This window comes from Mesocricetus auratus, unplaced genomic scaffold (assembly GCF_017639785.1).
Source record: "Mesocricetus auratus isolate SY011 unplaced genomic scaffold, BCM_Maur_2.0 Super-Scaffold_100029, whole genome shotgun sequence".
Taxonomy (NCBI): domain Eukaryota; kingdom Metazoa; phylum Chordata; class Mammalia; order Rodentia; family Cricetidae; genus Mesocricetus; species Mesocricetus auratus.
The window spans coordinates 16,172,847-16,198,821 of NW_024429210.1; the positions used below are offsets into that span (position 1 = coordinate 16,172,847).

Here is a 25,975-nt window from a genome sequence, read left to right on the forward strand (position 1 = left end):
GTGAGGCCTTCCATGGGGGAATCTTCAAAGTCTGACATATCATTTGGAGCAGGGTCTAGACCCTCCCCCATGTGTCTAGGCTGAGAGAGTATCCCTGCATGTGGAATAAAAGCAAACATTAAGTAGTCACATTTGTTCATCCTAATTGTACCATATGCACATTAAACAAACATGTTAACAAAGTTTTCTTTTGAAGGACTTTAGCATGGACTGTGGAATCTGTTATGCCCGTCATCTTAATGGTGCCATTCCTGATCAAGTATGTGATAACCCCCAGTGTGGACAGCCTTTCCATCAAATATGCTTATATGAGGTAAAACTAGCAGTCATATACATATAAAATATAGTATCTAAATTCTGTTTGGTAATGTATTTCCCTCCTTTGCAATGAACTCCAATTACTAGTTAATTTTGCATTCTCACAGCCTTCATTTCTTCATCTTGGATACTATTGAGTGTGCTAGATAATCCCAGGAAGAAAAGCAATCTATAATATACGCACGAGTAGCATATTGACAAATTAATAAATTGGTGGCAGGTATAACTGAAAGCTTCCTTGTCTGCCACCACCATGCAAACTCTAGATCTGCCAGATGAGGGTGATGGTAGGAATGGAGTAAGGAAGTTAGTAAATAAGTAGTATATACTACTTTACTGGCTATCTGCAAGTATAGAATGCAGTAATCCTCTTTTGAATATTCAAAGGTTTTTGTGACCTGAGCATCTCTTGGCTTTTTGTTTAGCTTTTCTACATGAATTGTGCTTTCATCCTCAGGCATTTAAGTCCTGTAGTATTCCTGTATTCCTGTTAGGACACAGCTCTTATGATGAACTATCCCCATGCAAAGCACCTAACAGGGAAAGTGCCATTAGTTTTCATTCTAATGGAATCTATACTTTCTTTGGTAATAGTGAATGTTCACTTTAATTTTCTAAAAGTATTGCCTCTTGTTTGTAATCTCATTGCAATGAAAATTAACCCATTGTTGAATATCAGAATCTCAAAATCCTAAGATACGTTTTACAGAGAAGCTATTGATATGTGTTTAACTGGCTTGGGTATGTGAACCACAGGAACTTGTGGGGGTCTCTGTGTGTCTGTTTTGCGTGTAACATGTATAATTGTCAGCCACATTCTAAAGGGCCCATAATTTGCTCATAAACTAGAAGTTTATATCCCACTATATTGATTTCTCAATTATTCAATAATATAATAATTGAGCATGGGCTCAGACAAGGTTTCCCTTTCATAAAACAGTGCATGTGTACACTGACACTGTCCCTCACTTTCTTCCATGCAGTGGCTGAGGGGACTGAGCACCAGCAGACAGAGCTTCAACATCTTCTTTGGTGAATGTCCCTATTGCAGCAAGGTAAACCAGTTGTCCGTCTCATTTCATACAGTGTGCCTGCCTCAGGGGAACTGTTACAGAGCTTGGATATGTTGTGTATTAGATTAACTAAAAGCTTTTAAAACATGTTGTTCTTAATTTAATGATACGGTGGTAGTTTCTTGTGAGATAAGCTATCCTTATATATATCAATTTTCAAATTGTCTTTGATCAAAAAGATTTATGTCTCCTGGATTTCATGGTAATCTTCAGAAAAGTATTAAAGTTTATGGTAAAAGAATTTCTAATAAAAAGCTAATAGTAAATTAAAATGATATTTTAATTCTTAAGAATATGCCCAAAATTTTGGTAAAATATATTCTCTCTCTTTCCTTTTAAAGCCGATTACCTTGAGAATGTCTGTGAGAAAACCCTGAAGAATGAGGCACACCTGTGAAGAGAAGAAATCCTAATAAATTTTTTTTTAAAAAAGCAACAAACCGATTTATTTGATTTCAGAGAAAATACAAAGCGAGACAAACTAGTATCAACAGGCACAATATAGTGAGTCCATAGTTATACACATCTGCCTTCATGTCTTCACTCAGTGTCACTGGGAAAGATGCAGGCCAAAGTCTTGGAGGACTTCCCAAGTCTGTGACACCAACATCACCGGTTGAAATATATTTGTACTGAGCTGAACACCTTGACTTTCCAATTGTATCTCTAATGGTGGGATCCGGATAGGGCTTACAATAGGAAGCCTGGAAATCCATATAGCTAGGTGTCTGTTGAAGACTGTGCATGTCACTCTGAAAATCTGAATACTCATATATATTTCTTCTCCTTGAGTTTTCCTATGAAAGAAATATATTTTGTTAGATTTGAGTTAGCCAGGCATTTATTGTGTACGCTGTAACAGTGCTAAATAAAACACAGCAAGCAAGTATGACATTGAAATGGCTTTTGACATTTGCCACATCATGGACAGTGAGAGTGATTTTGCAGCGATGTGGCTCCACAGCGCTCTAGCAGGCGGATTGTGTCACATGTCTTGAAACAGAAACAGCTGAACTACTGTTGACACTCATTACTTAACCTGATGGAGGTCCAAGGTTGCTCTGTTTCTGCTTTAGTTTAGTGACGTCTGACACGCCCTCTCCATACCACCCGTTACTAAGTAATTTAAAAGAGACAGCTTTGCTGTTAAGAAAGCCGGTGAACATCATCGTCTTCACTGTTAGCTTCATCTGTCATGCTGCACCCTCAGAACTGCCACTTTTCTTCAACCCTCCCCCACACGGTCACTTTCAAAGGTCTAAAAGGATTCTTGCATGGTTATGGGTAGGCAAGGCACAGTGGTGCATGCCTATAATCCCAGAACTTGAGACGATTTCTGAGTTTGAGGCCAGAGTGCTTTACATATCATGTTATAGGTCAGCTAGAGCTACACAGTCTCAAACAATGCTACAAACCAAGCCAAAACCAAACAAAAGATACACTTAGGAGAGGTGTTTTCTTATTAAGTAGAAGTCAATTATTATTTGAGATTCAGATGAGAATAACTTTTTACTGACAGTTTTAGGTATTAAAAGAAAATAAGTTGACTTTTTTTCTAGGATAAAAAATCATTTGCATGTCAAGGAAAAGAAACACTACCAAATAAATTTCCAAGGAATGATTTCCAGGAACCATTGTGCAGTTGGTTATATAAACTAGTCAGGAACAACACTTCCTCCAACAAGACTCCACCTCCTCAAGTATCCACACGTTTCCCAAACTACCATCAACTGGGAACCAAGGAGACATCTATCAAACCACACAGAAGGCAAAGAAGTGATTGTGTTAAAATACAGCTCTCTCTCAGATTGGGGTGTACCGTGGCTGCAACTCTGTTACCAAAACCTCTGGCACAGCTGGGTTACATGTGTAGCTAGGGTTTAAGGCAATGTAATCTATTGGTAGTGTACTGGCTTTCAAGCTAGAGTTATGCTAACCACAGAAGAAAACGATTTCTGAAAATATCTGGGTTGCCACAACTGGGAGGAAGGACTATTAGCATCTAGTGGATACATACCAAGATGCTGCCAAACATCCCACAAACATACAGGACCATCATCCTTTAGCAAATAACTAAACCATAAATGCCAACAGAAGGCCATCTTTAGAGCAGTTATTAACCTGAAGTACACATTACCAAGGAGCTGTGAAAATACTGATGCCACTTCTGCTCGGTCCATGCATAATGGGTATCAAACAACCTCTTGCTGATGAAATGGACACAAAACAATAAAATTAAAAGTATATAAAGCCACTTTAAAAGCATCTCGAACTCAAGACAATAGCCTAGATTTCAGAAAGTCTGCAATTTAAGATTTTAAGACCAAACCAGAAGAAAAAACTATAAATAGAAGTCATTCTATGATCAAGTTCAGTGAACAAATCCACTTCCAGGGAGCTAGAGAGATGGCTTGGTGTTAAAGAGCATATACTGCTTTGGCAGAGGACTCATCTTTGGTTCCCAGCATCCGCAGCCACCTGTAACTCCAGCTCCAAGAGACTCAGTGGCCTCTGTGGGCACCTGAACTAGCATGCATTTAGCCCACATTCAGAAACACACTGTAGAAACTTCTTTAATTAAGAAAAAAACAAATTTCACTGCGAGAACAGACCTCAAACACTTTAGAGGACTTAGAGGAAAAGTTAATACCTCTTTAAAAGGAATCTTAGCAGAGATATAAAAGTATAATCCAGTTCTACTGAAAAATATAACATGGAAAATTCAACCATTTCTGGCTAGGATCAATTGCTAATTAGAAACTGATGATTTCATAGTTACCCAGCCATTGGGACAAAGAAATGTCCAATTATCAAGGCTGACCTAAAATAATAATGCCTCAGCTGCCCACGTATCCATGGCAAGTAATCTTACATGCCTTTGCTTGGAACTCAGGGGGAAGAGGAGGAAGGAAGGAAACAACATGGGTGATGTTAAGGTTGTAAACTTTTTCTAATTTGATGGCAAAGAGAAGCCATGAATGAAAGAAACTCAATGAACTCCAAGACCAACAGCCACAAAGAAGAACATCCCTAGAAGTCAACAGGATAGAAGCCAACAGGATAGATACCCTCAGAGAACCTCAGGGCAGTACTGTACCCACTGCAGGTTTGGCAGTGGACACCATGGATGTGATTCAGGCTTTAAGGAAACCCCAGGGTTACCACATTTCTAGCATTCAGATCACATAGCCAGTGACTCAGAATTATTGTGATTCAATTGTATAGAAAATGTTGCCCAGGCTGGCCTTAAACTAATGGCAACCATCCTGCGTCAGTCTCCTGGGCCCTGGGATTATAAGAGTGAACCACCACACACCCAATCGGTTGTATTTCCAACAGTGTTTTAGTTTTTGAGCCCTCATCAGAATTAATTATTGAATTGCTTATAGAATCCCAGGCTTTCTGTAACACAGGACTTCATAAAGTGTTTCAACTCTTGACCCTTTTATGTGAAACAATTTTATATGAGCTCAGGTATACAAAAAAATAGGTATATAAGTGAGATAGGTACTTACCACAATTACCAAAAATTTAAAATTGGTTGTATACATAATTATACCACATATTAATGAATTCAGTTTATAAACTACTAAGGGCCATTTGAGGGATCATATGGAAACCTAATAGAGTAGACAAGTATTAAAATGTATATATGTATGTATGTATGTATATGTATGAAAGCAATCTAAATTGGAATCACCAAATAATTGGATGTGACAAAGCCCCAACTAGACATCTCTCATCACCAAGTGAAACTGCTAGTGCCAGAAATGGCCTCCATCTAAATAAACTGTTGGGCAAAGGGATCCCAAGGAGACCTCCAGACAACTCCAGGTATTGCCAAAGCTGCAGGTTGCTGTCCACGAACTTGTGATAAGGCCCAGTTGCTTAAGACAACACGTGCATATCTCACAGAACACGAAGAAGTCAAGCTGGTGTCTAACTAGAGCTTTCACCCCTACTGACTGGTGTTCATGATACTGGAGGGCACTCTGCATGCTACCAGAAAGCTACACACCAGCCTAGCTTCAAACCTGGGGGTCTACAGTGGCGACCTGTTTGCATGATGCACTGTTGCAATTGTGGCACAAAATCTGTGGGAATAAGCAACAACTCTGACTGGGTGTAAGTAACACTCCATGAGATGGAAACCATGCTCGAACCTGAAACTAGATAGGCCAAGGACCTAGGTGAAACCCAAAATTTACTCTGCTAAAAGAACTTAGCAATAAAATGACTCCTAACTATTTGCTCAGCCATCAATAGAGAAGCTTCCTACTATAATAGATGAGAGCTAATATGGAGACCCACAACTAGGCAATGGCAGAGTGAGAGACCTTGGAACACTCCTTCACCAAGCCTCTCCCCTCAGGGTGTAGGGAACACTGTGGAAGAGGAGGCAAAAAGACTGTATGAGCCAGTGGGAATGGAAGGCACCAAGGAAACGACAGGACTGATGCACATATGACCTCAGACTGTAGCAGTATGCACAGGGCCTGCACAGGTGCCAGCATGGAGAGGGTGAGTGGGTATGAGCCCCTCTCTAACCCAGTTGGTAACTGCTCAGCGAGGAGAAATCAGTTTTCTCCATGGAGTCTCACTGCACATGCAAACTACACTTAAGGGCAGCTCTATGCCCAGCAATAGAGGGCCAACACAAAACAAACACAATGGTATTTTTGGAGATGTTTTGTTTCATAATGCTTTGCTTGGGCATTTTTTCCTTGTTGTTTTTGGGCTTTTTGTTTTGTTTTGTTTTCACCTTGTGAGTCTTTTGCTTTTATATGACTTCTTCTAATTTTGTGTTTTCATGGGTTGTGTGTATGCACGTATATTTCTCTCTATATATATCTATATATATATGTATGTATGTATGTATCCATATATTTCTTTTACTTTTCCTGTTTTTCCTGTTTATTTTGTTTTAGTTTGGTTTGATTTTTTATATTATTTTTAATTTTCCAGTTTGCTTTATAAAGAGTGGTGTGGAGTTGGATGGGTGAGAGGTCAGGACAAAATGAGGGAAAATGGTAAGCAGAATATATTGTATGGGAAATATTTATTTTTAAAAATCGTGGGGAAGGATTCAGTTATCTTTAAGGGACAGCCCCCCGGGGGTTTGACCATGCTCCAATGAGTTTATGGGCAACAGAAATTGGACTTGGTGTATTTCTTTTCTTTTTCTGGGGAGAGCACAGGCTGGGAGAGTGGACCTAGGAGGAATGGAAGTTAGCGCACTGTATGGAATTCCCAAATAATCAATGAAAATATTATGTTGGAAAAAACAGTTTTATGGAGGGAGCAAGACTTCAACTGTTATAGCAGTGCAGTTAGTAAAGAACACTGAAGAAGTTGCCCTCCTAATTTTAGGGTATGCTGTAAAACCACAGTTGTACGTGTAGTGTGGAGCTATCTAAGGAACAACAGAGAGCATGGAGGGGAATGGCCCAGAAGCAGTCCCCACCAACACACTTAGCTGATTTTTAAAAGAGCATCTAAAGAGTTCAGTTAGGAAAAGAAAAGAATCATTCAAAGGAATGATGCTGTGATAGGTCGGTATAAAAGAGTAGCCCTCAATTCCCACCCCATGCCATACAGGAACTGAGAATGATATGCAGCTATGAATGAACAGAGACTAGCCATATTACAGAATATGGCGGGGATCCTCTGTGAGAGCTATGTAGAGGATTGCTAGAACTCACATGCAAATAATGAATCCCAGGACCAGGAAAGACACTTACTTCATACAAGACATATACATGGCTGGTAACCACAATGCTATTAGTCATAGCATAAATAGCTGTACTCAGAACTGGAACTGACAGACATGGGAGTGGGGTCATGTGTAACACACAAAGGTTGGAGAGGAAGGGTAGGAATGACCAGAACACTTGCACATATTGGTGGAAATATAAAAGGAACAGCCACTTTCCTCGAGTATTCACCAACATTTTTAATATATTTTTTATTTTTAAATTAAAATTTAAATTAGAAACAAGGTTGCTTCACGTGTCAATTCCAGGTCCCTCTCCCTTTCCCTCCCCAACTCCTGTGCCCTTCCACCAACCACCCCAACACCCCTTCATTTCCTCAGCGAGGGTGAGTCCCTCCATGGGGGTGTCCATAGTCTGTCATTTCATCAGGGCAGGGCCTAGACCCTTCCCCAAGAGTTCAGGGTGAGAGTGCATCTCTCATTGTTGGATGGGCGTCAAAAGTCCATTTGTGTACCCGGGATAAATATTGATCTACTACCCAAGGCTCAATAGATTACCTAGGCCTCCTCACTGACACCCACATTGAGGGGGTCTTGATCAGTCCCATACTGGATTCCCAGGCATCAGTCTGGGATTCAAGAGCTAACACTTGTCAGGTCAGCTGTTTCTGGGGGTTAAACCAGCCCAGTCTTAACCCCTTTGTTCATCAGTCTTCCCTCGCTGTCACTGGATTCCTTGAGTTCAGCTCAGTGCTTAGCCGTGGGATTCTGCCTCTGCTTCCATCAGCCACTGAATGAAGGTTCTGTTTCCCAGACTCTCTGGCCATGGGATTGTAGGCTGGCACTCCCCAGATCTATGTCTAAAATCCATATATGAGAGAGTACATGCCATGTTTCTCTTTTTGTGACTGGGTTACCTCGTTCAGGATGGTTTCTTCTAACGCCATCCATTTGCCTGCAAATTTCAGGATTCCATTTTTTATTTTTCTGCTGAATAGTACTCCATTGTGTAAAGTACGAAATTTTCTCTGTCTACTCTTTGGTTGAGGGGCATCTAGGTTGCTTCCAAGTTCTGGCTATTACAAATAATGCTGCTATGAACATAGTGGAACAGACATCCTTGTATGAATGGGCATCTTTTGGATATATGCCTAAGAGTAGAGTTGCTGGGTCTTGTGGTAGGTTTATTCCCATTTTTCTGAGGAATTTTCATACTGATTTCCAAAGTGGCTGTACAAGTTGGCACTCCCACCAGCAGTGGAGGAGTGTTCCCTTTCACCACAACCTCTCCAACATAAATTGTCCTTGGTGTTTTTGATTTTAGCCATTCTGACAGGAGTGAGATGGTATCTCAGAGTTATTTTGATTTGCATTTCCTGGATGGCCAAAGATGTTGAGCACTTTCTCATGTGCCTCTCAGCCATTTTAGACAACTCTACTGAGAATTCTCTATGTAGTTCTGTAGCTCACTTTTTAATTGGATCCTTTGGTGTTTTGGAGACTTGCTTCTTGAATTCTTTGTAAATTTTGGAGATCAGCCCTCTGCAGATGTGGGGTTAGTGAATATCTTTTCCCATTGTGTGGGCTGCCTTTTTGTCTTGCTCACTGTGTCCTTTGCCTTACAGAAACTTCTCAGTTTCAGGAGGCCCCATTTATTAATTGTTGATCTCACTGTCTGTGCTACTGCTGTTATGTTCAGGAAGCAGTCTCCTGTACCAATTCGTTCAAGGGTACCACCCACTTTCTCTTCTAAGAAGTTCAGTATAGCTGGATTTATGTTGAGGTCTTTGATCGATTTGGACTTAAATTTTGTGCATGGCGATAAACATAGATCAATCTGCATTCTTCTACATGCCAGCCTCCAGTTATGCCATCACCATTTGTTGAAGATGCTTTCTTTTTTCCATTGTATATTTTTAGCTTCTTGGTCAAAGATCAGATGTTCATACGTGTGTGGGTTAATATCCGGGTTTTCAATTCGATTCCATTGGTCAACCTGTGTATTTTTGTGCCAACACCAAGCTGTTTTCAGGACTATAGCTCTATAATAGAGCTTGAAGTCAGGGATGGTGATGCCTCCGGACATTGCCTTGTTGAAGAGGGTTGTTTTGGCTATCATGGGCCTTTTGTTTTTCCATAAAAATTTGGTTATTGTTCTTTCAAGGTTTGTGAAGAATTGTGCTGGGATTTTAATGGGGATTGCATTGAATCTGTAGATTGCTTTTTGCAGGATTGCCATTTTTACTACATTGGTCCTACCTATCCAAGAGCATGGGAGATCTTTCCATTTTCTGAGGACTTCTGTAATTTCTTTCTTTAAAGATTCAAAGTTCTTGCGATACAGGTCTTTCACTTGTTTGGTTAGCGCTACCCCAAGGTATTTTATGTTGTTTGTGGCAATTGTAAAGTGTGATGTTTCTCTCATTTTTTTTCTCAGCCCTTTTATCATCTGTATATAGTAGGGCTGCTGATTTTCTTGAGTTGATCTTGTAGCCTGCCCCTTTGCTGAAGGTGTTCATCAGCTGTAAGAGTTCCCTGGTAGAGTTCTTTGGGTCATTTATGTAAACTATCATATCATCTGCAAATAGTAAAAGTTTGTCCTCTTCCTTTCCAATTTATATCCCCTTGATCTCCTTTTGTTGTTGTATGGCTCTGGCTAGAACTTCAAGTACAATGTTGAAAATGTGTGGAGAGAGTGGACAGCCTTATCTTGTTCCTGATTTTAGTGGAATTGCGTTGAGTTTCTGTCCACTTAGTTTGATGTTGGCTGTTGGTTTGCTGTATATAGCTTTTATTATGTTTAGGTATGTCCCTGTTATCCCAGATCTCTCCAAAACCTTTATCATGAAGGGGTGTTGGATTTTGTCAAAGGCCTTTTCTGCATCTAGTTAGATGATCATGTGATTTTTGTTTTTCAGCTTGTTTATATGGTGAATTACATTGATGGATTTTCGTATGTTGAACCATCCCTGCATCCCTGGGATGAAGCCTACTTGATCGTGGTGAATGATTGTTTTGATGTGTTCTTGGATCCGATTTGCCAGTATTTTATTGAGTATTTTTGCATCAATGTTCATGAGAGATATTGGTTTGAAGTTCTCTTTGTTAGTTGTGTCCTTGTGTGGCTTGGGGATCAAGGTTATTGAAGCCTCGTAGAAAGAGTCTAGCAAAGACCCTTCTGCTTCTATTGCATGGAATATTTTGAGAAGAGTTGGTATACGCTGTTCTTTCAATTTCTGATAGAATTCTGCACTGAGGCCATCTGGACCTGGGCTTTTTTTGGTTGGGAGACTTTTGATGACTGCTTCTATTGCCATAGACCCATAGGTCTATTTAAATTGGGTCATTACTTCTATTGACCCTTTGCTTCTTTGTTGAGTTTCTGTCTGGTATTCCTGTCTAGTGGTGAGAGTGAGGTGTTGAAGTCTCCCACTATAAGTGTGTGGGGCTTTATATGTGATTTAAGTTTTAGTAATGTTTCTTTTATGAATGTGGATGCCTTTGTATTTGTGGCATAGATGTTCAGAATTGAAACTTCATCTTGGTGGATTTCACCTGTGATGAGTATGTAATGACCTCCTTCTTCTCTTTTGATTGATTTTATTTTAAGTATAATTTTTTAGACATTAGGATTGCTACCCCTGCTTGTTTTTGGGTCCATTTGATTGGAAAATCTTTTCCCGACCTTTAATTCTCAGGTTATGTCTGTCTTTGAGGGTGAGGTGTGTTTCTTGTATGCAGCAGAAGGATGGGTTCTGTCTTCGAATCAATTCTGTTAGCCTGTGTCTTTTTATGGGTGAGTTAAGGCCATTAATATCGAGGGATATTAATGACCATTGATTGCTCATTCTTCTTTGATTTGCAATGGTTGTTGTTGTTGGAATTATGTGTGGAATTCCACCCCTTTTTTCTTTTGTTGGTAAAGTGGGATTATCTAATGCCTATGTTTTTCTGGTTGTAGTTAACTTCCTTGGGTTGGAGTTTTTGTTCCATAACTTTCTGAAGGTTTGGGTTAGTGGATATGTATTGCTTGAATCTAGTTTTGTCATGGAATATCTTGTTTTCTCCATCTATAGTGATTGAGAGCTTTGCCAGGTATAGTAGTCTGGGCTGGCATCCATGGTCTCTTAGATTCACCAACATTTTAAACTTGTTTATTTGTTGGGTTTGGGGCTATGTTCATATCATGGCACATGTGTTGAGGTTCAAATGGACGATTGTGGGAGTCAGTCTTTCGTTTCACCATTTAGATCCCCGGGGCCCATGGCAAAGTTCTTTGCTTGCTCAACCATCTGGACTGCCTATGTTCAAACATTTTATAATTGAACATATATTTATTTGCCCAATGATTTAGTAATTCCATGTCTCAGAAGAAAGGAAAGTGGACATGAGGTGCACACTGACAAGGAATAATTGGTATATTCATGAATGCAAAGAAATCTCAAAAGGTAATAAATGAAAGGGGTGGACATAAAACATATGCTATTACTGGAATTTAAGAAGAAAACCTAACCTAGAGATGAGAATCAGAACTGATTCTGGAGTTAGAAGACTGAGAAAAAGGAGTAAGGGCAACTGGAGTGAGTGAGGGCAACATACCACACACCCACTGCTCCACACACTGTCTCACTGCTCCACACACTGTCTCACTGCTCCACACACTGTCTCGCTGCTCCACACACTGTCTCACTGTTCCACACACTGTCTCACTGTTCCACACACTGTCTCACTGCTCCACACACTGTCTCACTGCTCCACACACTGTCTCACTGCTCCACACACTGTCTCACTGCTCCACACACTGTCTCACTGCTCCACACACTGTCTCACTGCTCCACACACTGTCTCACTGCACCACACACGGTCTCACTGCACCACACACGGTCTCACTGCTCCACACACTGTCTCACTGCTCCACACACTGTCTCACTGCTCCACACACTGTCTCACTGCTCCACACACTGTCTCACTGCGTCACACATCCCACTGCACCACACAGTCTCACTGCACCACACACTGTCTCACTGCACCACACACTGTCTCACTGCTCCACACACTGTCTCACTGCTCCACACTGTCTCACTGCTCCACACACTGTCTCACTGCACCACACACTGTCTCACTGCTCCACACACTGTCTCACTGCTCCACACACTGTCTCACTGCTCCACACACTGTCTCACTGCACCACACATCCCACTGCACCACACATCCTCCCACTGCCAAACCAGCCAAGGAAAATGTGTGTTTTCACTTGAAACCTGGGCGTGTACTTTCACAGGCCCTCCCTGCCTCGCAGGACAGAAGAGTCCAGTACACACTAAAGACTTAGAATTTCTGATTTTGTCACCAAGCAGTATTTGTGTTTAACTTTACAAGTGGGACTATAAAATATGCCCATCTGAAGTAGATTTCTGTATGTTAGTTTAAAAGAAAACCACAAATAATGCCATTTCATACTGAATAAATGTAATAGGGGCCTTTGAGCACGAACAGCGACATTTCTCTCTGGATAAACTTGTTTGGTGGTTGGATGAGAAATGCATAACTCTACTTCTAATTTTTGCCTCAGCTGCCAAGAAGTTCAGAGCCAAATTCAGTGCTCAGTTTAGTGATTAACATCCCAGCTGCCCCATATATCAATTTTTCTTGGGTGGAGGGTGAGAAAGGTGGGGGTATTAAATTATCCTGTTTCACACTGTGAACTGCTTCAAACCGCTTGCGAATGATGGTGCACAAATCAAATGAAATGCTGGCTATTCTGACATAATTAAACTTTACTTTTCTCTCCAGGTAAATTCTGTATGCTTTGCTTTTCCATCATAAGATGTCAGCTTAGGGAGGACTTTGCTGTTGTCTTCATGAGTCATCTGCAAAGGCAAACGATTCCAAAAACAGTCTACTGACAGGCAGATACTACCGTTACGTTTGACGGTAAGGGTTGGAGTACAGGAATCATGCAAAGTGCAGAATATGCAGGGGAAGGGTTACTAATGGAATGTAGACAGTGAAAAAATCAAGTGTGCTTTGTTACATTCTCAGGGGAAAAGAAGGGATTGGATCTATTCACATGTGTGTTTGTCTCTGTTCCTATACCAAATGCTGTAGGCTGCTTTGATTTTTAGCAGGTAGACAAGACATCTTCTGTCCACATTTAACAAAATCATACAATATTGACCTTGGGGGCGGGAGTCTGTATTCACACAAAGTATTTATTCTAATGGCACATCAGTGAGACAGCACACCCAGCTCTCACCTGTGCTGCTGCTCTGCCCAGCAGAGTTCGGGGCTGGCTATCCTCATGCTCCTTTCTCCTAGATGCACTTGTCCCTCTGCAGGTTTTCTTTGGGAACTTATCTGGCAACTCAATGGCTGCTTTCATTGTAACCTGTGGTGAATCCACCTGTTGGTATGGAATAAGAATATGTAATGAAATGAAAACCGGTATTTCTTTAAAAAACAAAAACAAAAAACCTCACATCCAGATTATTTACAAACCTAAGGCGGGTAACACTGGACTTGACAAAGACACAAACAAGAAGCAAGGATGGCTATTATGGGGAAAATGCAATATCTATTGAGATCCAGACCCTTCCTCATCAGTGGGACAAGAGCAATTAAAATTAGTGTCACTGCTACGCATGCTTTAAAAAATTATCTCTACAGAAAACTTGCTTACAATGAAAATGGTATTTTTATGGAACATTGTCACATTTTCAAACTGTATGTGAATTCATTATTAACCTTTGCTGCGAGTGGAACCAGTGAATCTTTGTAGCTTAAATTCCTATTAATTAAGATCTTATTTTCCTATTGTTGAAGAGAGGCTAATTAATGTGAAAGTATACAAGGAGCCTATGGTGTTGCTTACATGGAGTGCAGGTAGTTTAACCTCAGTGCGAGATGAGTTCATGTCACCTGGCACTGTGTACTAAGACCAGAGGTTAACTTCATGACAAGCTTTCTCTCTTCTTTTTCACACTGTGGTGACATCTGGGGAATGACTGACTCTCAATAACCTTGAAGTAGACACAGGAATAGAGGGCAGGTCCTACAGCACAGGGGAAGACTGAAAGCCAAGCAAGGCCCTTGAGTGAAGTGTTTGTTCAGCAGCTTCCCGTTTCCAGCCACTCCAAGTGCCATCGCCTTCCCCCTCAGTTAAATGGAGAGCAGGAGACAGGAGCAGCACAAGGGGAAATAATGGAGTAGCCAGTGCCAAAATAGAGAATAAATTATGCTGGCTGGGCAAATAGAGCCTTAATTTGTAGCCTCTCAGTTTCCAGTTTCTGTTGCCAAGTGTGTTCATTCCTTCTCTTTGAAATAGGCTGGTGCTCGGAAGGTGGGGCTAAGTTGTCACAACACCCTCCTTTATTCCCACCTCCTCCCGGATCTCAGCATTTTAATGAATAGCAAAACCACTGCCTTTCACTAACCTGCAAATTGGAAATGTTTCCCAATCACTTGTAGTTTAACATTTTTTTCAACCTCCCTCTAAGTCCGCTGGGAAAGCTGATGGGACCTAGAAGCCACCATCCCTGATATCACCTTGGTAAAAAATTCATACTTGTTATTTACTTCACTAATGTGAAATTAGGGTTCCCACACTTGTTTCACCCCAGGAACAGCGATATAGTAGTCAATGTGAAACATGTTCTGGATTAGCTAAAGGTTTTTTTCTTCCATCTTTATTGAGATACAATCAACAAATGAATATTTAAGTTGTCTGCTGTGAGGTTTTGACATCTCACATTGTGAAATACCACATTCAAGTCCATGCATTTATCACATCTGTATGTAGTGAGAATATGACATCCATTTTGTCATGCTGTATAATAGATTCCTATAACTCATTCATCTTATAACTGAAATGTTTGAGTCTTTAACCAACATACCCCTGTTTTCCCCAACTCCAAACTTTTGATGTTCACCATTCTACTCTCCAATGTCCTATTGGATTAGATTCCACACAAGAGTTACAACTAGGCAGTGTCTGTCCTGACCTATTAGACATACTTCACTTGGTCATAAAGACAAGAGGGGTTTCTTTTTTAAAGCTGGATACTTTTCTTACTCATTCCATTATTTTCCTCCATTCACCGGTGGATACTTGTTTCCCTACTACAAGTAACTCTAAAACAGAGATGCTTGGGTGTCTGTGACATGACTATTCATTCAGAACTGGGGGTATGGGGTTATGTAGACTGTTCTTATTGCAATAATTAAGGACTTTTAGTCTCTCCTATGTAGTAAGCATTTAAGGTACCAATTTCCCCTGGGAGCCTCTGACATACTGAACAGGTTTGGGCATAGTATATTCTGTCTGAGGTTCCCTGGAAGACATGGTGGCCTGAGGCTTATGCTGCAAGGCCATGAATGCTTCTATCTGATAAGTAAAGTTCCCACACAAACTTACAATGCTGAGGAAAATGGGATAAAGAAATTCTTAATTTTTTAACAGAGTGAAACATTCATATTTAAAAAAGATAAGAAAATAAATACAGAAAACACTCCTGGCATCTCTGTGTATCAAAAGGGACACTACCAAAATATGTATCATTTTCAAGAAAACTCACTACTTAAACAAGATAATATTTGACTTAATTTTCCAATGTAACCTCACACTATAGTATGAAACCAGAACACTTTATACTCCTGAACATTGAAAAGGAAAAAGTCTTCTACCAGGGATTTGTGTTCCATTCCTCTCATATAGAAAACACACAGGAAGACAAGCTCATAGAATTATTTTAAGAATTAAAGCTTCTCCTTGAAAATTTGTACCCCCGCAACACACATTGCCCTTTGACTTGCCGGACTTTGGATTGAGACTGAGAAAGGAACCACATTTTACTGTGTGTAGTGAAGGAAACTCAGACTTCTGTCCTGACTCATGGCTTTTCTGCTGCCTTGAAATGGGCAGCTCCTCTGAATTCCTGCTCCTCAAACAGGGCCACAGCTGGAGAAGAGAAGGGGCCGAACGGTACATTTCTCCCACTGACTTTATCCTCTGGGAACCCAGGAGCTGCAGCTGACCTCAGCCGGCACTGGTGAGATGCCCTTTCATTCACTGCAGCTGACATCAGCCGGCACTGGTGAGATTCACTGGGTTTGAAAGAGTAAGTGGCAGAGGGTGACTGGTGATGTGGCTGAATGATGGCATGCCTGCTAAGCAGACTTTCATCCAAACATAACACAAAACAATATGAAACAAAACAAACGAGCAAATCCAAATGCTTCAGTGGGTAGCATAAGCAGCTGTGAGGCCAGGATGACGAACCTTGGGACCCTCCTGGTGAAGGCAGTCACCTCCAGGACTGCTGGATGGCCTTTCAAATAAAGGTTTGCTTTTGCAGACAAAAGCAAAAAAAATAAAAGACCCAGAACAACAGCATCTTTGCTATACTGGCTAAAATTCATTTCCAGTTTTGCTCTGGAGGAAACCCAGAGTTTACTGTAAATGGTCCACCACATCCAAACATCTGTAAGTAAAATATCTCTTCACTTTGCAAGAGCATGCTGTAAGTTCATTCAGAAGTGTGCTTGTTTCTAATTCAAAAGCATTTTGTTAAGAATCCTAAAATCTAAAAATTTCATCTTACAAAGAAATAATACACTGAAAAATTTAACATACATAAATTCCTTCCTTTTGACTAATGAATGGTAAAAAAAAAGTTTATTTGTATATGCATGCTTTCTTTTCAGTCACAATGACTTATTTTTAAATACCTGTCCAAAAAAGTTGAAGAAATAGTAATTCTTTTACTAATCTACCAGTAGCTACAGTAGAGCACATGCACAGTGACAAGGTGTACTCTGAGTGAGTGAAAAGATGCTTCGACTTGAAAGAGAAAATTTGTAGCCCCCCAGGTCCACAGTCTTTTTTTTCCCCACCCCCGGTCCACAGTCTTTGATTCAAATAATTCTGTTAGGGAGCCATCAGCTGAAGACACCTTCCTGTGCATCACTCAGCCCAACTGAGGACAGGATGGTAATGTCCATATAGTTCAACATTTTCAGGTTTGACTCTTACAGCATTAATAAAGACCTGTAAACTGTAGAAATTAAAATCAACATGCAATTTACCCACAGATAGTGAAACTATATTTTTGACATATTTAAATACATATGTGCACATAAAATAGTAGAAAAAATTAAGTCGTTAATTAAATGCTGATATGCTATGAAATATGTCTTACTAGCTGCATATTCAGGCTGATCACACTGTTAACAGAAATTAAGGTATTAAAATTATATGTTATTTTTAAATAGTGTTACTTATAACTAAAGCGCTCTAATAAAAACGGAATAAAATATTTTTCATGAAAGCTCATTGGAAAATGTTCTATAATGTATTATTCTTATTCTCTGCTTAAAAATTGGTTCAACAACAAATACTCTTTGACTTTACTGTATATTGTGGAGTATAACGATTAGAATACTATGGCAAAGGATATGGTATTGTTTTAAAATGACTTATATTTCAGTGAAGCTTATGAAAGTGAAAACTACAAAAAAGGATGAAAATCTTCTTAAACTGGTACAGAGTAAGTGCTGACCATCACTGTAAGGGGACACTGTCAAGGAAATGGTTCTTTGTTTTGTTGGAAAAGTGATAAAAATACAAAAGTCAATAAAACTGTTAAAAGAAGTCTCCATAATTACCAAGGTCAAAATCCAGTGGCTTTTCATTAAACATGAACTTTCGTTCTGCCTTCTGCAATATGTAAACAGTGCTGACAATTGGTTTGTGAGGCACTTGCTACAATAAAATGTAATTGTACCACGAGAGAAAGGTGACAATCAGGGGATCATGAAAAAATTACAGATTCTCACTGGTAGTTAATTAGCCATGCAAACCCTCCTCAAACAGATATTCTCTTCTATTAGGAATGATTACTATGCAGGCCTACAGATGTCAATACCACAGTCACTCAGATACTTCTTTTCCTACTAATTGAAGGTTGTAAAGCTCTGGTGCCAAGGTTTTGCTTCCAAAGAGCTAATTTATGAGTAGAAGGATATTTTATGTCTTCGGTTGCAGCAGCTACAAAATTCAGCAAATCAGAACCATCTGTGCACTGAGACTTGACTCACCATTCATCTAGCAGCCCATCAGCCACATTAGCTGCATCCTGCATTCTTGGCTCACAAGCACTTGTGATGTTCCAAAGTTCAGAAGAAATACTAATATAAATGGCATTCTAACCTTAACTTGTACCTCCACCAGAATGCCCTCCACATACACACACACACACATTTATTATTTACTTGTTTAATGTGGATAGCCTCAAGTGAGAAAGGGTCGTTTCCTTGTCTGAGTAACAGTGTAGCTCATCACAGACTCAGTTTCTACCATTCTCTCCTCAAAATCCTTTGACTTTATACTCCTTTAAGTTAATTTTTTAAAGTTGATGTGAGGGCATCCATTCAAAGAAAAACAATAAATGAGATAACAAATACAATAACAACTTCATTAAGAAAATAATTCCTTCTATAAGCCGAAATATCAACAGATATATAGTAATAATGTCTAAGAATATTATCTAGCTCTGTATCATGATGAAACTGGGATGCAAAGACACAGAGCAGGAGTGAGATCCATAAAACTGTAGTGAGAGAACCACAGGGCAGAAGTTAGGGATCCACAGGGCAGAAGTTAGGATCCACAGGGCAGAAGTTAGGGATCCACAGGGCAGAAGTTAGGATCCACAGGGCAGGAGCGAGGGATCCACAGGGCAGAAGTTAGGATCCACAGGGCAGAAGTTAGGATCCACAGGGCAGAAGTTAGGGATCCACAGGGTAGAAGTTAGGATCCACAGGGCAGGAGCGAGGGATCCACAGGGCAGAAGTTAGGATCCACAGGGCAGAAGTTAGGATCCACAGGGCAGAAGTTAGGGATCCACAGGGCAGAAGTTAGGATCCACAGGGCAGGAGCGAGGGATCCACAGGACGGGAGTGAGAGACAGCCTAGAGAAACAGAGAAAGGCTCTCATGAATCAAGCCAGGGCCATCAGCGATTGCTTCTTCTTCATCAACACACAGCAGGCCCAGATCCCATTGTAAGGGATAACATGTGAGAGGTACTTTCAGGTCTCTTAATGCTGGGTTAAAAGAAATAGGAGTAAATTAGCAAGTAAGTCATTTTGACCTGAAAGGTCTTCACAGGAGCAATTGCAAGAGCACAAGTATCATGTTATACTTACTTTTGGAAGGGTTGGAGTACAGACATGGACACTCTGTGCTTTACTGGAAAATTCCAGTAGTCCTAAAGGTACCCCATTGGGATTTAGAATTTTCTTGAGCTTCTGATAGTCTGGCTTTTCCTCATAAGCTAAATTATGGACACACACCAAGAACTGAGCGAGCTCACCTGTGAAGTTTCAAAGGTTTTATATGTCACTCATAATTAGAAGAATTAATAAAACTCTAACAATCCCCAAAGTTTTCTGTTACATTTTTCTACACACACATACACATACCACTGAATGAACTAAAAATAGGTCGATAAGCAGCATTTAAAATAAAAAATATATACATTTAAAAACAAATGGCATGCTTTGCTAAAAATGGGATAAGCTGACAGTCTTTTCAACATCTCTTTGCTGATCTGCTTAGCGTGAGCTCAGTGCCAGGTGGAAGAGCCTGTGCAATGAGAGTTACTAGCCTGGTTTACGTAGCACCGCTACTGACTACTCAAAACCACAGGAGCGCCACACACTGCAGGCTTTGCTTCTGCATTAACATTTAAACAATCACTTACAGACAAATGCTACTCATTATAAATCTGAGTTCAAAGGTAAAAGGCATTGCAACTTTTACCTCCAGCTTTCATTTTGTCCTTTTATGAACATATTTGGAAATGTTGTAGTCATGCTTGGCTTTAACAGGGAGGAATTGCCCCTCTCGTCCTCCACAGCTCAGAGTCCCAGTGCATCCGGGCTATTCTTGATTTTAGGTCAGTAGGCTGAGGAGCTATCTGTTTCCTCTCTAATGTCAAAGTGTGTCACCAGAGCCACATAATAACTCATCATTACAGCTTGTATTTATCTTAGTGATAGGTCTTCAAGCCAAGGCATCAAATGTGCTAAGTACTCAGCCACTAAGCTATTTCCACCCACTAGGTTTTTTTATAAGCACAATTAATAATAAAAAGCAATAGAGTTGCATTAAAATGTCTATGCTGTGTAAATTTGTTTCAGGAGAAGGGTCATGCTAAAATCATCATATTTCCATTTGTTTAAACACCGTTTCTATCTGCTTTTCCCCTTGGGAGACTTACTACTGACCCATGGTACCTTAATTCTTTCTCACTTGGTGTTTATAATACATGGCAGGAAGGTCTGGGAGGCTTCATGAAGATGAGGACAACTTCCTAACATTTTCCCTTCCCTCACATCCTCCCTCCATGAAAACCGACATATAGAGGCACTGGGTTTCACTCCTTAGACATAAAAAAAAAAATTCCAAAAGTAATAGTCACATCTTTTCTTTCTGTTAAAGCCAGGTGACAATCCTTGTGTGTGTATGTGTATATATATGTGAGTGTGTGTGAGTACTCGCACAGGCATGTGTGCATGTAGGTACACACTGCTCTACTCACATATATGCTAAGGCTAACCTTCAGACTGCCTCAAGTCAACAAAGGACAAGAGTCACTCTGCTGCCACACAGCAGTGACGCACGTCTTTAATCCCAGCACTCATGAGGCAGGGGCAGGCCGATCTCTGTGAGTTTGAGGCTAGTATGGTCTACAGAGATAGCTTTGAAGGACAACCTGGGCTATACAGAAAAACCCTGTCTTAAAAAGAGATTCACTCTGCTAATCTTCCCCTGGTAAAAGAAATGTCTGATGGTGGAGTTAGCTGGCTCTTCTCTACATGACAAACCAGCTTCATGCCGAAGTCACTACTGAATGACTCACATGTGCATAATAAGTGACAGACATGAGAACTGCAAGTTCATTTACCATTCACACCAATACGAATGTCATAGACCTTGAAAAGTCTCCTACAAATGTGAAGGAAAAAACTGTTTCTAAAATGCACCTCTACATCCCCTAATCAGTTGACTTTCTAATCTGAAAAGCTTTGCTGACTGATCACTATAATGCGACACAGGGATAAATAGCATTTAGGCATGTAATGTCTAAGTTTTTTTAAATATACCGACTAAAAAATAGTCTTACCTCCATTGAAAAATCACTTAATTCTAAAAGTACCAGTTGCTATTGACTAACCTGTGATGATTCTCCCGATGTAAACCTAAAACTCCAGATCAAAACAAAAAGCTAGAGCTCCACTGCTTTGGCTCAAATGTCAGAGATAACTTAAACATCTTCTCTAGCAAACTATCTGTGACCCCGGAGCTTTTGCCAGCATGGGAGTGGAGAAGGCTACACTACAGAGTGGCAGCTGTGATGACCTGTGGGGACAGACATGCAGAGGGTTCATCATTCAACTTACAGCAGCTACTTCCAGAAGCCCACGAAAGCACCGACTGCGGGAGCTCATCCAGCAGACTAAACAAAACAGGGAAAGGAATGGTAAGTGTCTTCAACCCAGATTCACTGTTTCCGCTAGAACATACAATTCTCATTTGTGTTGATAAGACACCACAATTGTGCCCTTGTTTTTACCCAGCTCTAATGGATGGGAAGATTGGCAAAGGGAAGGGGGTGTCCGTAGTTCTAACCGGCCAATTTTACAGCTCTAACTACCTAGAGGCCAAGCAATGTAGAAACAGGGAGGATTTAACTCAAGCTGTATACAATTCAGGACTGCAGAGGTAGAAATGCTTGTTATGATGTTGCTTCAGAAACAACAAAAATACATATAAAATTGTTTGTGGATGGTGAAGTCATTTTTTCCTCATATATTTGTCGCTTAAAAGGTGTGGGGGTCTCTGCAGATGTCACAGCAGGCAGCAAAACTATTCGAGAAAAGGTGAGAATGAATGAAAACTCAGTTCAAACTGACTTTGTCAACCTTGATCAAAACATCTGGGAGTCTGTCGCCAGGGGGTTCATTGTCAGCATATTTAAACCCAATAGAGTATGGGGAAAAGGTTTCTAGGAAACAGTCATTCCAATTCCAGGTAAAGCTTAGGATATGACTATATAGAAACTCATTTGCAAAGTACATGTGACCTTGAAGGTAGGTTCTATAGCTAAAAGGCTTGGTATGGTCTCTGACCAAGATAGCATAGAGGCCATAAAGTACGTGCCATCTCCCCTAAGGATGGGCTCTATTAACTGGGAGCTAAAGATAGAGGTCTAGGGAGGGAGAGTATGGGATAAACATTCTGTGGGATTTGGGTGAGGTCTGACTCCACAAATAGCAGAGGTCACCATGCTGTTAACAATATCCATTCCCATATTTCTGGGAGACAAAACAGGCATTTTAACTCCTCCATTGAGGACAGGCCCCTGTGTGTTCAACATTCTTGGTTTCCCTGGTGATCTGTGGGCAAAAAGACCTTTGAGCCCCTGGCAAAATCATATTTTGCTCATGTATTTACCACTGGAGAGGGATGTGTTTTAGTTATTTGTGTGCAACTGTTTTTCCATGGGAAGAGTTCATACTAACCAATGATTGAATGAGTTAACAAGAAACATCAATATGATGACACACCAAATCAAAACAACAAACACCAGTATTTTTGGCTAAGTAAATTTGGTTCCCTAGTCTCAACTAAAATTATAGATTTGAGTGAAGGGTTCACAAAGAAACTCCAGAAGAAAGTACAGTATATGCAGCGATCTCAATGGACCCATGACAGCAAACACTGAGGGACATAGTGCTGTGGCCCAGTCTGCCACCCTGTCTCATGTTACACCTTCACAGGCAAATAAAGAACTGTTTATTATATAAGAAATCTGAAAAATTTATATTTGACATATAATATATTAGCTCCATTAGTGTTTGGATTTATATTGTTAATCAAATAAAAATGAATGTATTAACATAAGTAGAGGTAATGTTTAACTTATTAAAACCCTATATTTTACACAGTACTTTTATTATACATGAATACATATGTAGACATACTCATTAGTTATCAAAATGAAGGCATCTATGTATACATGTTGATACAAGACTAAAACAAGCCATTCATAAGTCTTATTCAAAGAAAGCCTGCCAAAGATCGTGGGAGATAAAATGCTGGCCTTTAACTGAAATACACCACTTAAATTATACAAACTGAGCTAACACACAGGAGTGTTGACGGCCAGAAGTGCAAATCATGTCAGTCACACAAAGACTGAAATGAACAAAACTCGTTAGAGTCCCAACTCTTACTTATACAAATAAGTCAGGGACTAGGGTAGTCAAGATTCCAAGTGCAACTATTGCACGTCAGCTTGCCAACATCTGTCATTTCCAACCTTTAGTCTAAACTTTCTCTCTTGAGCATTGATCCTACAGTGAATCCAAGTGTGGTGATACACACCTCTAATCCCAACACTTGGGAGCTGCGGCAGGAAGATCATGAGTTTGAGAGCACCGTGGACTAAAAAATTTTGAATTTATATGATTAATTTATATGGCTGAACAGCTGCCCTTCTATGTCCATTTTCGTTGCTTTCCTAAAACTCTACTCCCTTGGTACAACAGTCTCTCCGTGGATAACTATCTCAGCCTATCTTACTTAGTATGTGAGGAAAAGCTGGAACCCAGCTGACCAGTGACAGAACTGCAAAACGCAAACTTTCCTAAAACTGACCTCCTTATGCTGTTAAGAGTTGACGTAAAAACTTTGAACATAGAATATTAAAAAAGTTTATGCAGCTACAAGATATTTCATATAAGTAGCTCAGGTAAATATTTTCTTTGTTTCTACCTCAAGAAGCAAAACATGTGCCTTCTGGGGCAGGACTATGGGTATGTTGTCATCACCTGAGAGATGCAAGCCCTCCTGGTGCCTCACCCTGGTGCTCCGCACAGCTGCTGTCAGTCATACAAATACAGACTATTTCCATAGCCAGCTACCATCTTATAAACACCATCACCTAGGATCTAAGTGCTGGAAAATAGCATGCCCAGATAGATATTTTATTTTATATTTGCACTATAAAATGATCTACACTTTATAATTTAAAATCTTAATGCATTTTATGTCTATTCCTGATTTTGTTTTTTTAAACAAGTTTTTTTTAAACAATAGCTTTCAAACTAATGATATTTGTGTTGTCATGGTGGCTAAGGGGCAATTTTGTCTGGTGTGTCCACTCCCTCCATGGTGTCTCAGTCCTGTTGCATAAAGGGATGGAATATTTGAGAATCCCTACTTGGTCTTAGCAGTCTGAACGGCCAAGGGGTCCTCCAGGTTTGCGTCCCAAGGCAGCTTCCCACATAGCCAGCGCAGCATGCAATAACCAAGGATCTCAACGTCGCTTCTTCTGGAAGGGGCTACAGAAAGGGAAAGATGAGAAAGTTCGTGAGAAATAGAGAAATCTTTTAGTGAGCTCCCATTGATGAAATATGAAAAAGTCGAATGGGCAAAGTGTCGTGTTTACTCAGCTGGAGTGAAGTTAACCGCCTGGGCCTTTGGCCTCAGTCCACAGACAGGCAGGACTTGCTGCTGAAGTAAGGGTCAACTTCCTCACCTCCTCCAACTTCATCTTTCCTTAGTCTAGCCTGTCACATGAACTTGATCCCATGGCCTCTGACATGATCCAGACAACCCATAACCCAGCACCAACACTTTCTCAAAGAGCCAAGCAGTAAAACAAAGAAAGAAATGTCTGCAGCTAAATTGCTAACACATGTTCCAGGAAGTCCATGGGGTCTGCCTCGGTCATGCCGAGACCCTCTGAGTGCAGACTAAACACTGAAAGCCTTTCCTGGTCTGTCACACTAGTGGTCGCATTTGAAGTCAGAAGAATATGACAAAACTGCCATCTAGTGTGCAGTCTTTAGAAGCAGGTCCATGAAAATGTTCAGTTAACGGGAAGTACAGCAACCGTGGGCACCCAGCTCCAAATGGTACACATTACCTCCAGACAGAGGAAACTCCCCTTAAAAACACTAGCCTTGAGTTTGAAGAGAAAAACCACAGCTGACGTGAGCACGGAGGAAATGGGGTGCAGATGAGTGGTGGGAAGGACATTCTGAAGGTAAGACTTCATGTAAGATGGCTTTTCTTAAAACACATTGAAAGAGCATGCTCAGACCTTGGCAAATATCATGCATATCAAACTCAAAATGCTGTGAACTAATTTGATCTCAAATTGACACCTTTCCTCAAGTACCTTATATCAAAAGACAACAAGACCTAAGAATTGTTAAATACAATTGACATTTGCTAATAAGTCACTGAGCTAATAACTAGTACACTTAGTGTATACCCATTAAATAAAATCGTAAGAATTCCAAGCTATTATAAGAATAGTAAGCTGGTATTTATAGTTATTCTACTTCTAGAATGTTCATCTGTGTAGGGACAGATAATGCCCTGAACAATATGTGGGTGTTAAAGCTGTTGTAAACAGGTATCTTATCTCATTGTCCTTCATTAAATAAACTCTGAGAAGTCACTGAATGAATGAAATAGGGCTTTAATTCATGAATCCCATCTGCTGAGAACAATGGTGCCACATCATTGTAGCTACTCTGGGTCACCATGTATAAGATGTTATAAAAGCAGAGTGCACAATTACTTCTATGTATATTCCATCTTAACTGCTATTCAAGTACTGGGTTATTAAAGCCCCTTCAATCCAGAAGAAGGCCAGGCCCAAGGGTGCTATTTCTTTTGTGCACAAACTTCAACAATGTCCTAATACAGGACTTGGCTCTGGTACTAAAATAGAAACACAGACTCTAGCACACTGCTCTGAAATACTTTTCCTTGGTGATAAATCTATTATTAA

The 25,975-nt window shown here is 40.3% G+C and overlaps 2 protein-coding genes across 8 annotated transcripts in view; one reads left to right on the forward strand and one right to left on the reverse strand.

Moving 5' to 3' along the window:
• Fancl (FA complementation group L) overlaps positions 1–1,827 on the forward strand; it is a 66,969-nt gene extending 65,142 nt beyond the window's left edge. For all 4 annotated transcript variants that reach the window (XR_005871751.1, XM_005070358.4, XM_021227288.2 and 1 more), the window contains 3 exons: positions 197–313; positions 1,302–1,373; positions 1,733–1,827. Coding sequence is in view for 3 of the 4 variants with exons in the window: in XM_005070358.4 (XP_005070415.1) it covers positions 197–313; positions 1,302–1,373; positions 1,733–1,768 (225 nt within the window). In the remaining variant the exon portion in view is untranslated. The remainder of the gene's footprint in view (positions 1–196; positions 314–1,301; positions 1,374–1,732) is intronic.
• The window catches only part of Vrk2 (VRK serine/threonine kinase 2), a 129,341-nt gene continuing 105,174 nt past the window's right edge, over positions 1,809–25,975 (reverse strand). For 3 of the 4 annotated variants that reach the window (XM_040733194.1, XM_040733192.1, XM_040733193.1), the window contains 5 exons: positions 24,392–24,512; positions 21,567–21,622; positions 19,308–19,474; positions 13,361–13,507; positions 1,809–2,188 (listed from right to left, as the gene is read on the reverse strand). In XM_040733194.1, the coding sequence (XP_040589128.1) occupies positions 1,847–2,188; positions 13,361–13,507; positions 19,308–19,474; positions 21,567–21,622; positions 24,392–24,512 (833 nt within the window). In that variant the 3' untranslated portion in view covers positions 1,809–1,846. Of the gene's footprint in view, positions 2,189–13,360; positions 13,508–14,758; positions 19,072–19,307; positions 19,475–21,566; positions 21,623–24,391; positions 24,513–25,975 lie in introns of those variants that run through there. The other variant, XM_040733195.1, reaches the window with a different exon arrangement.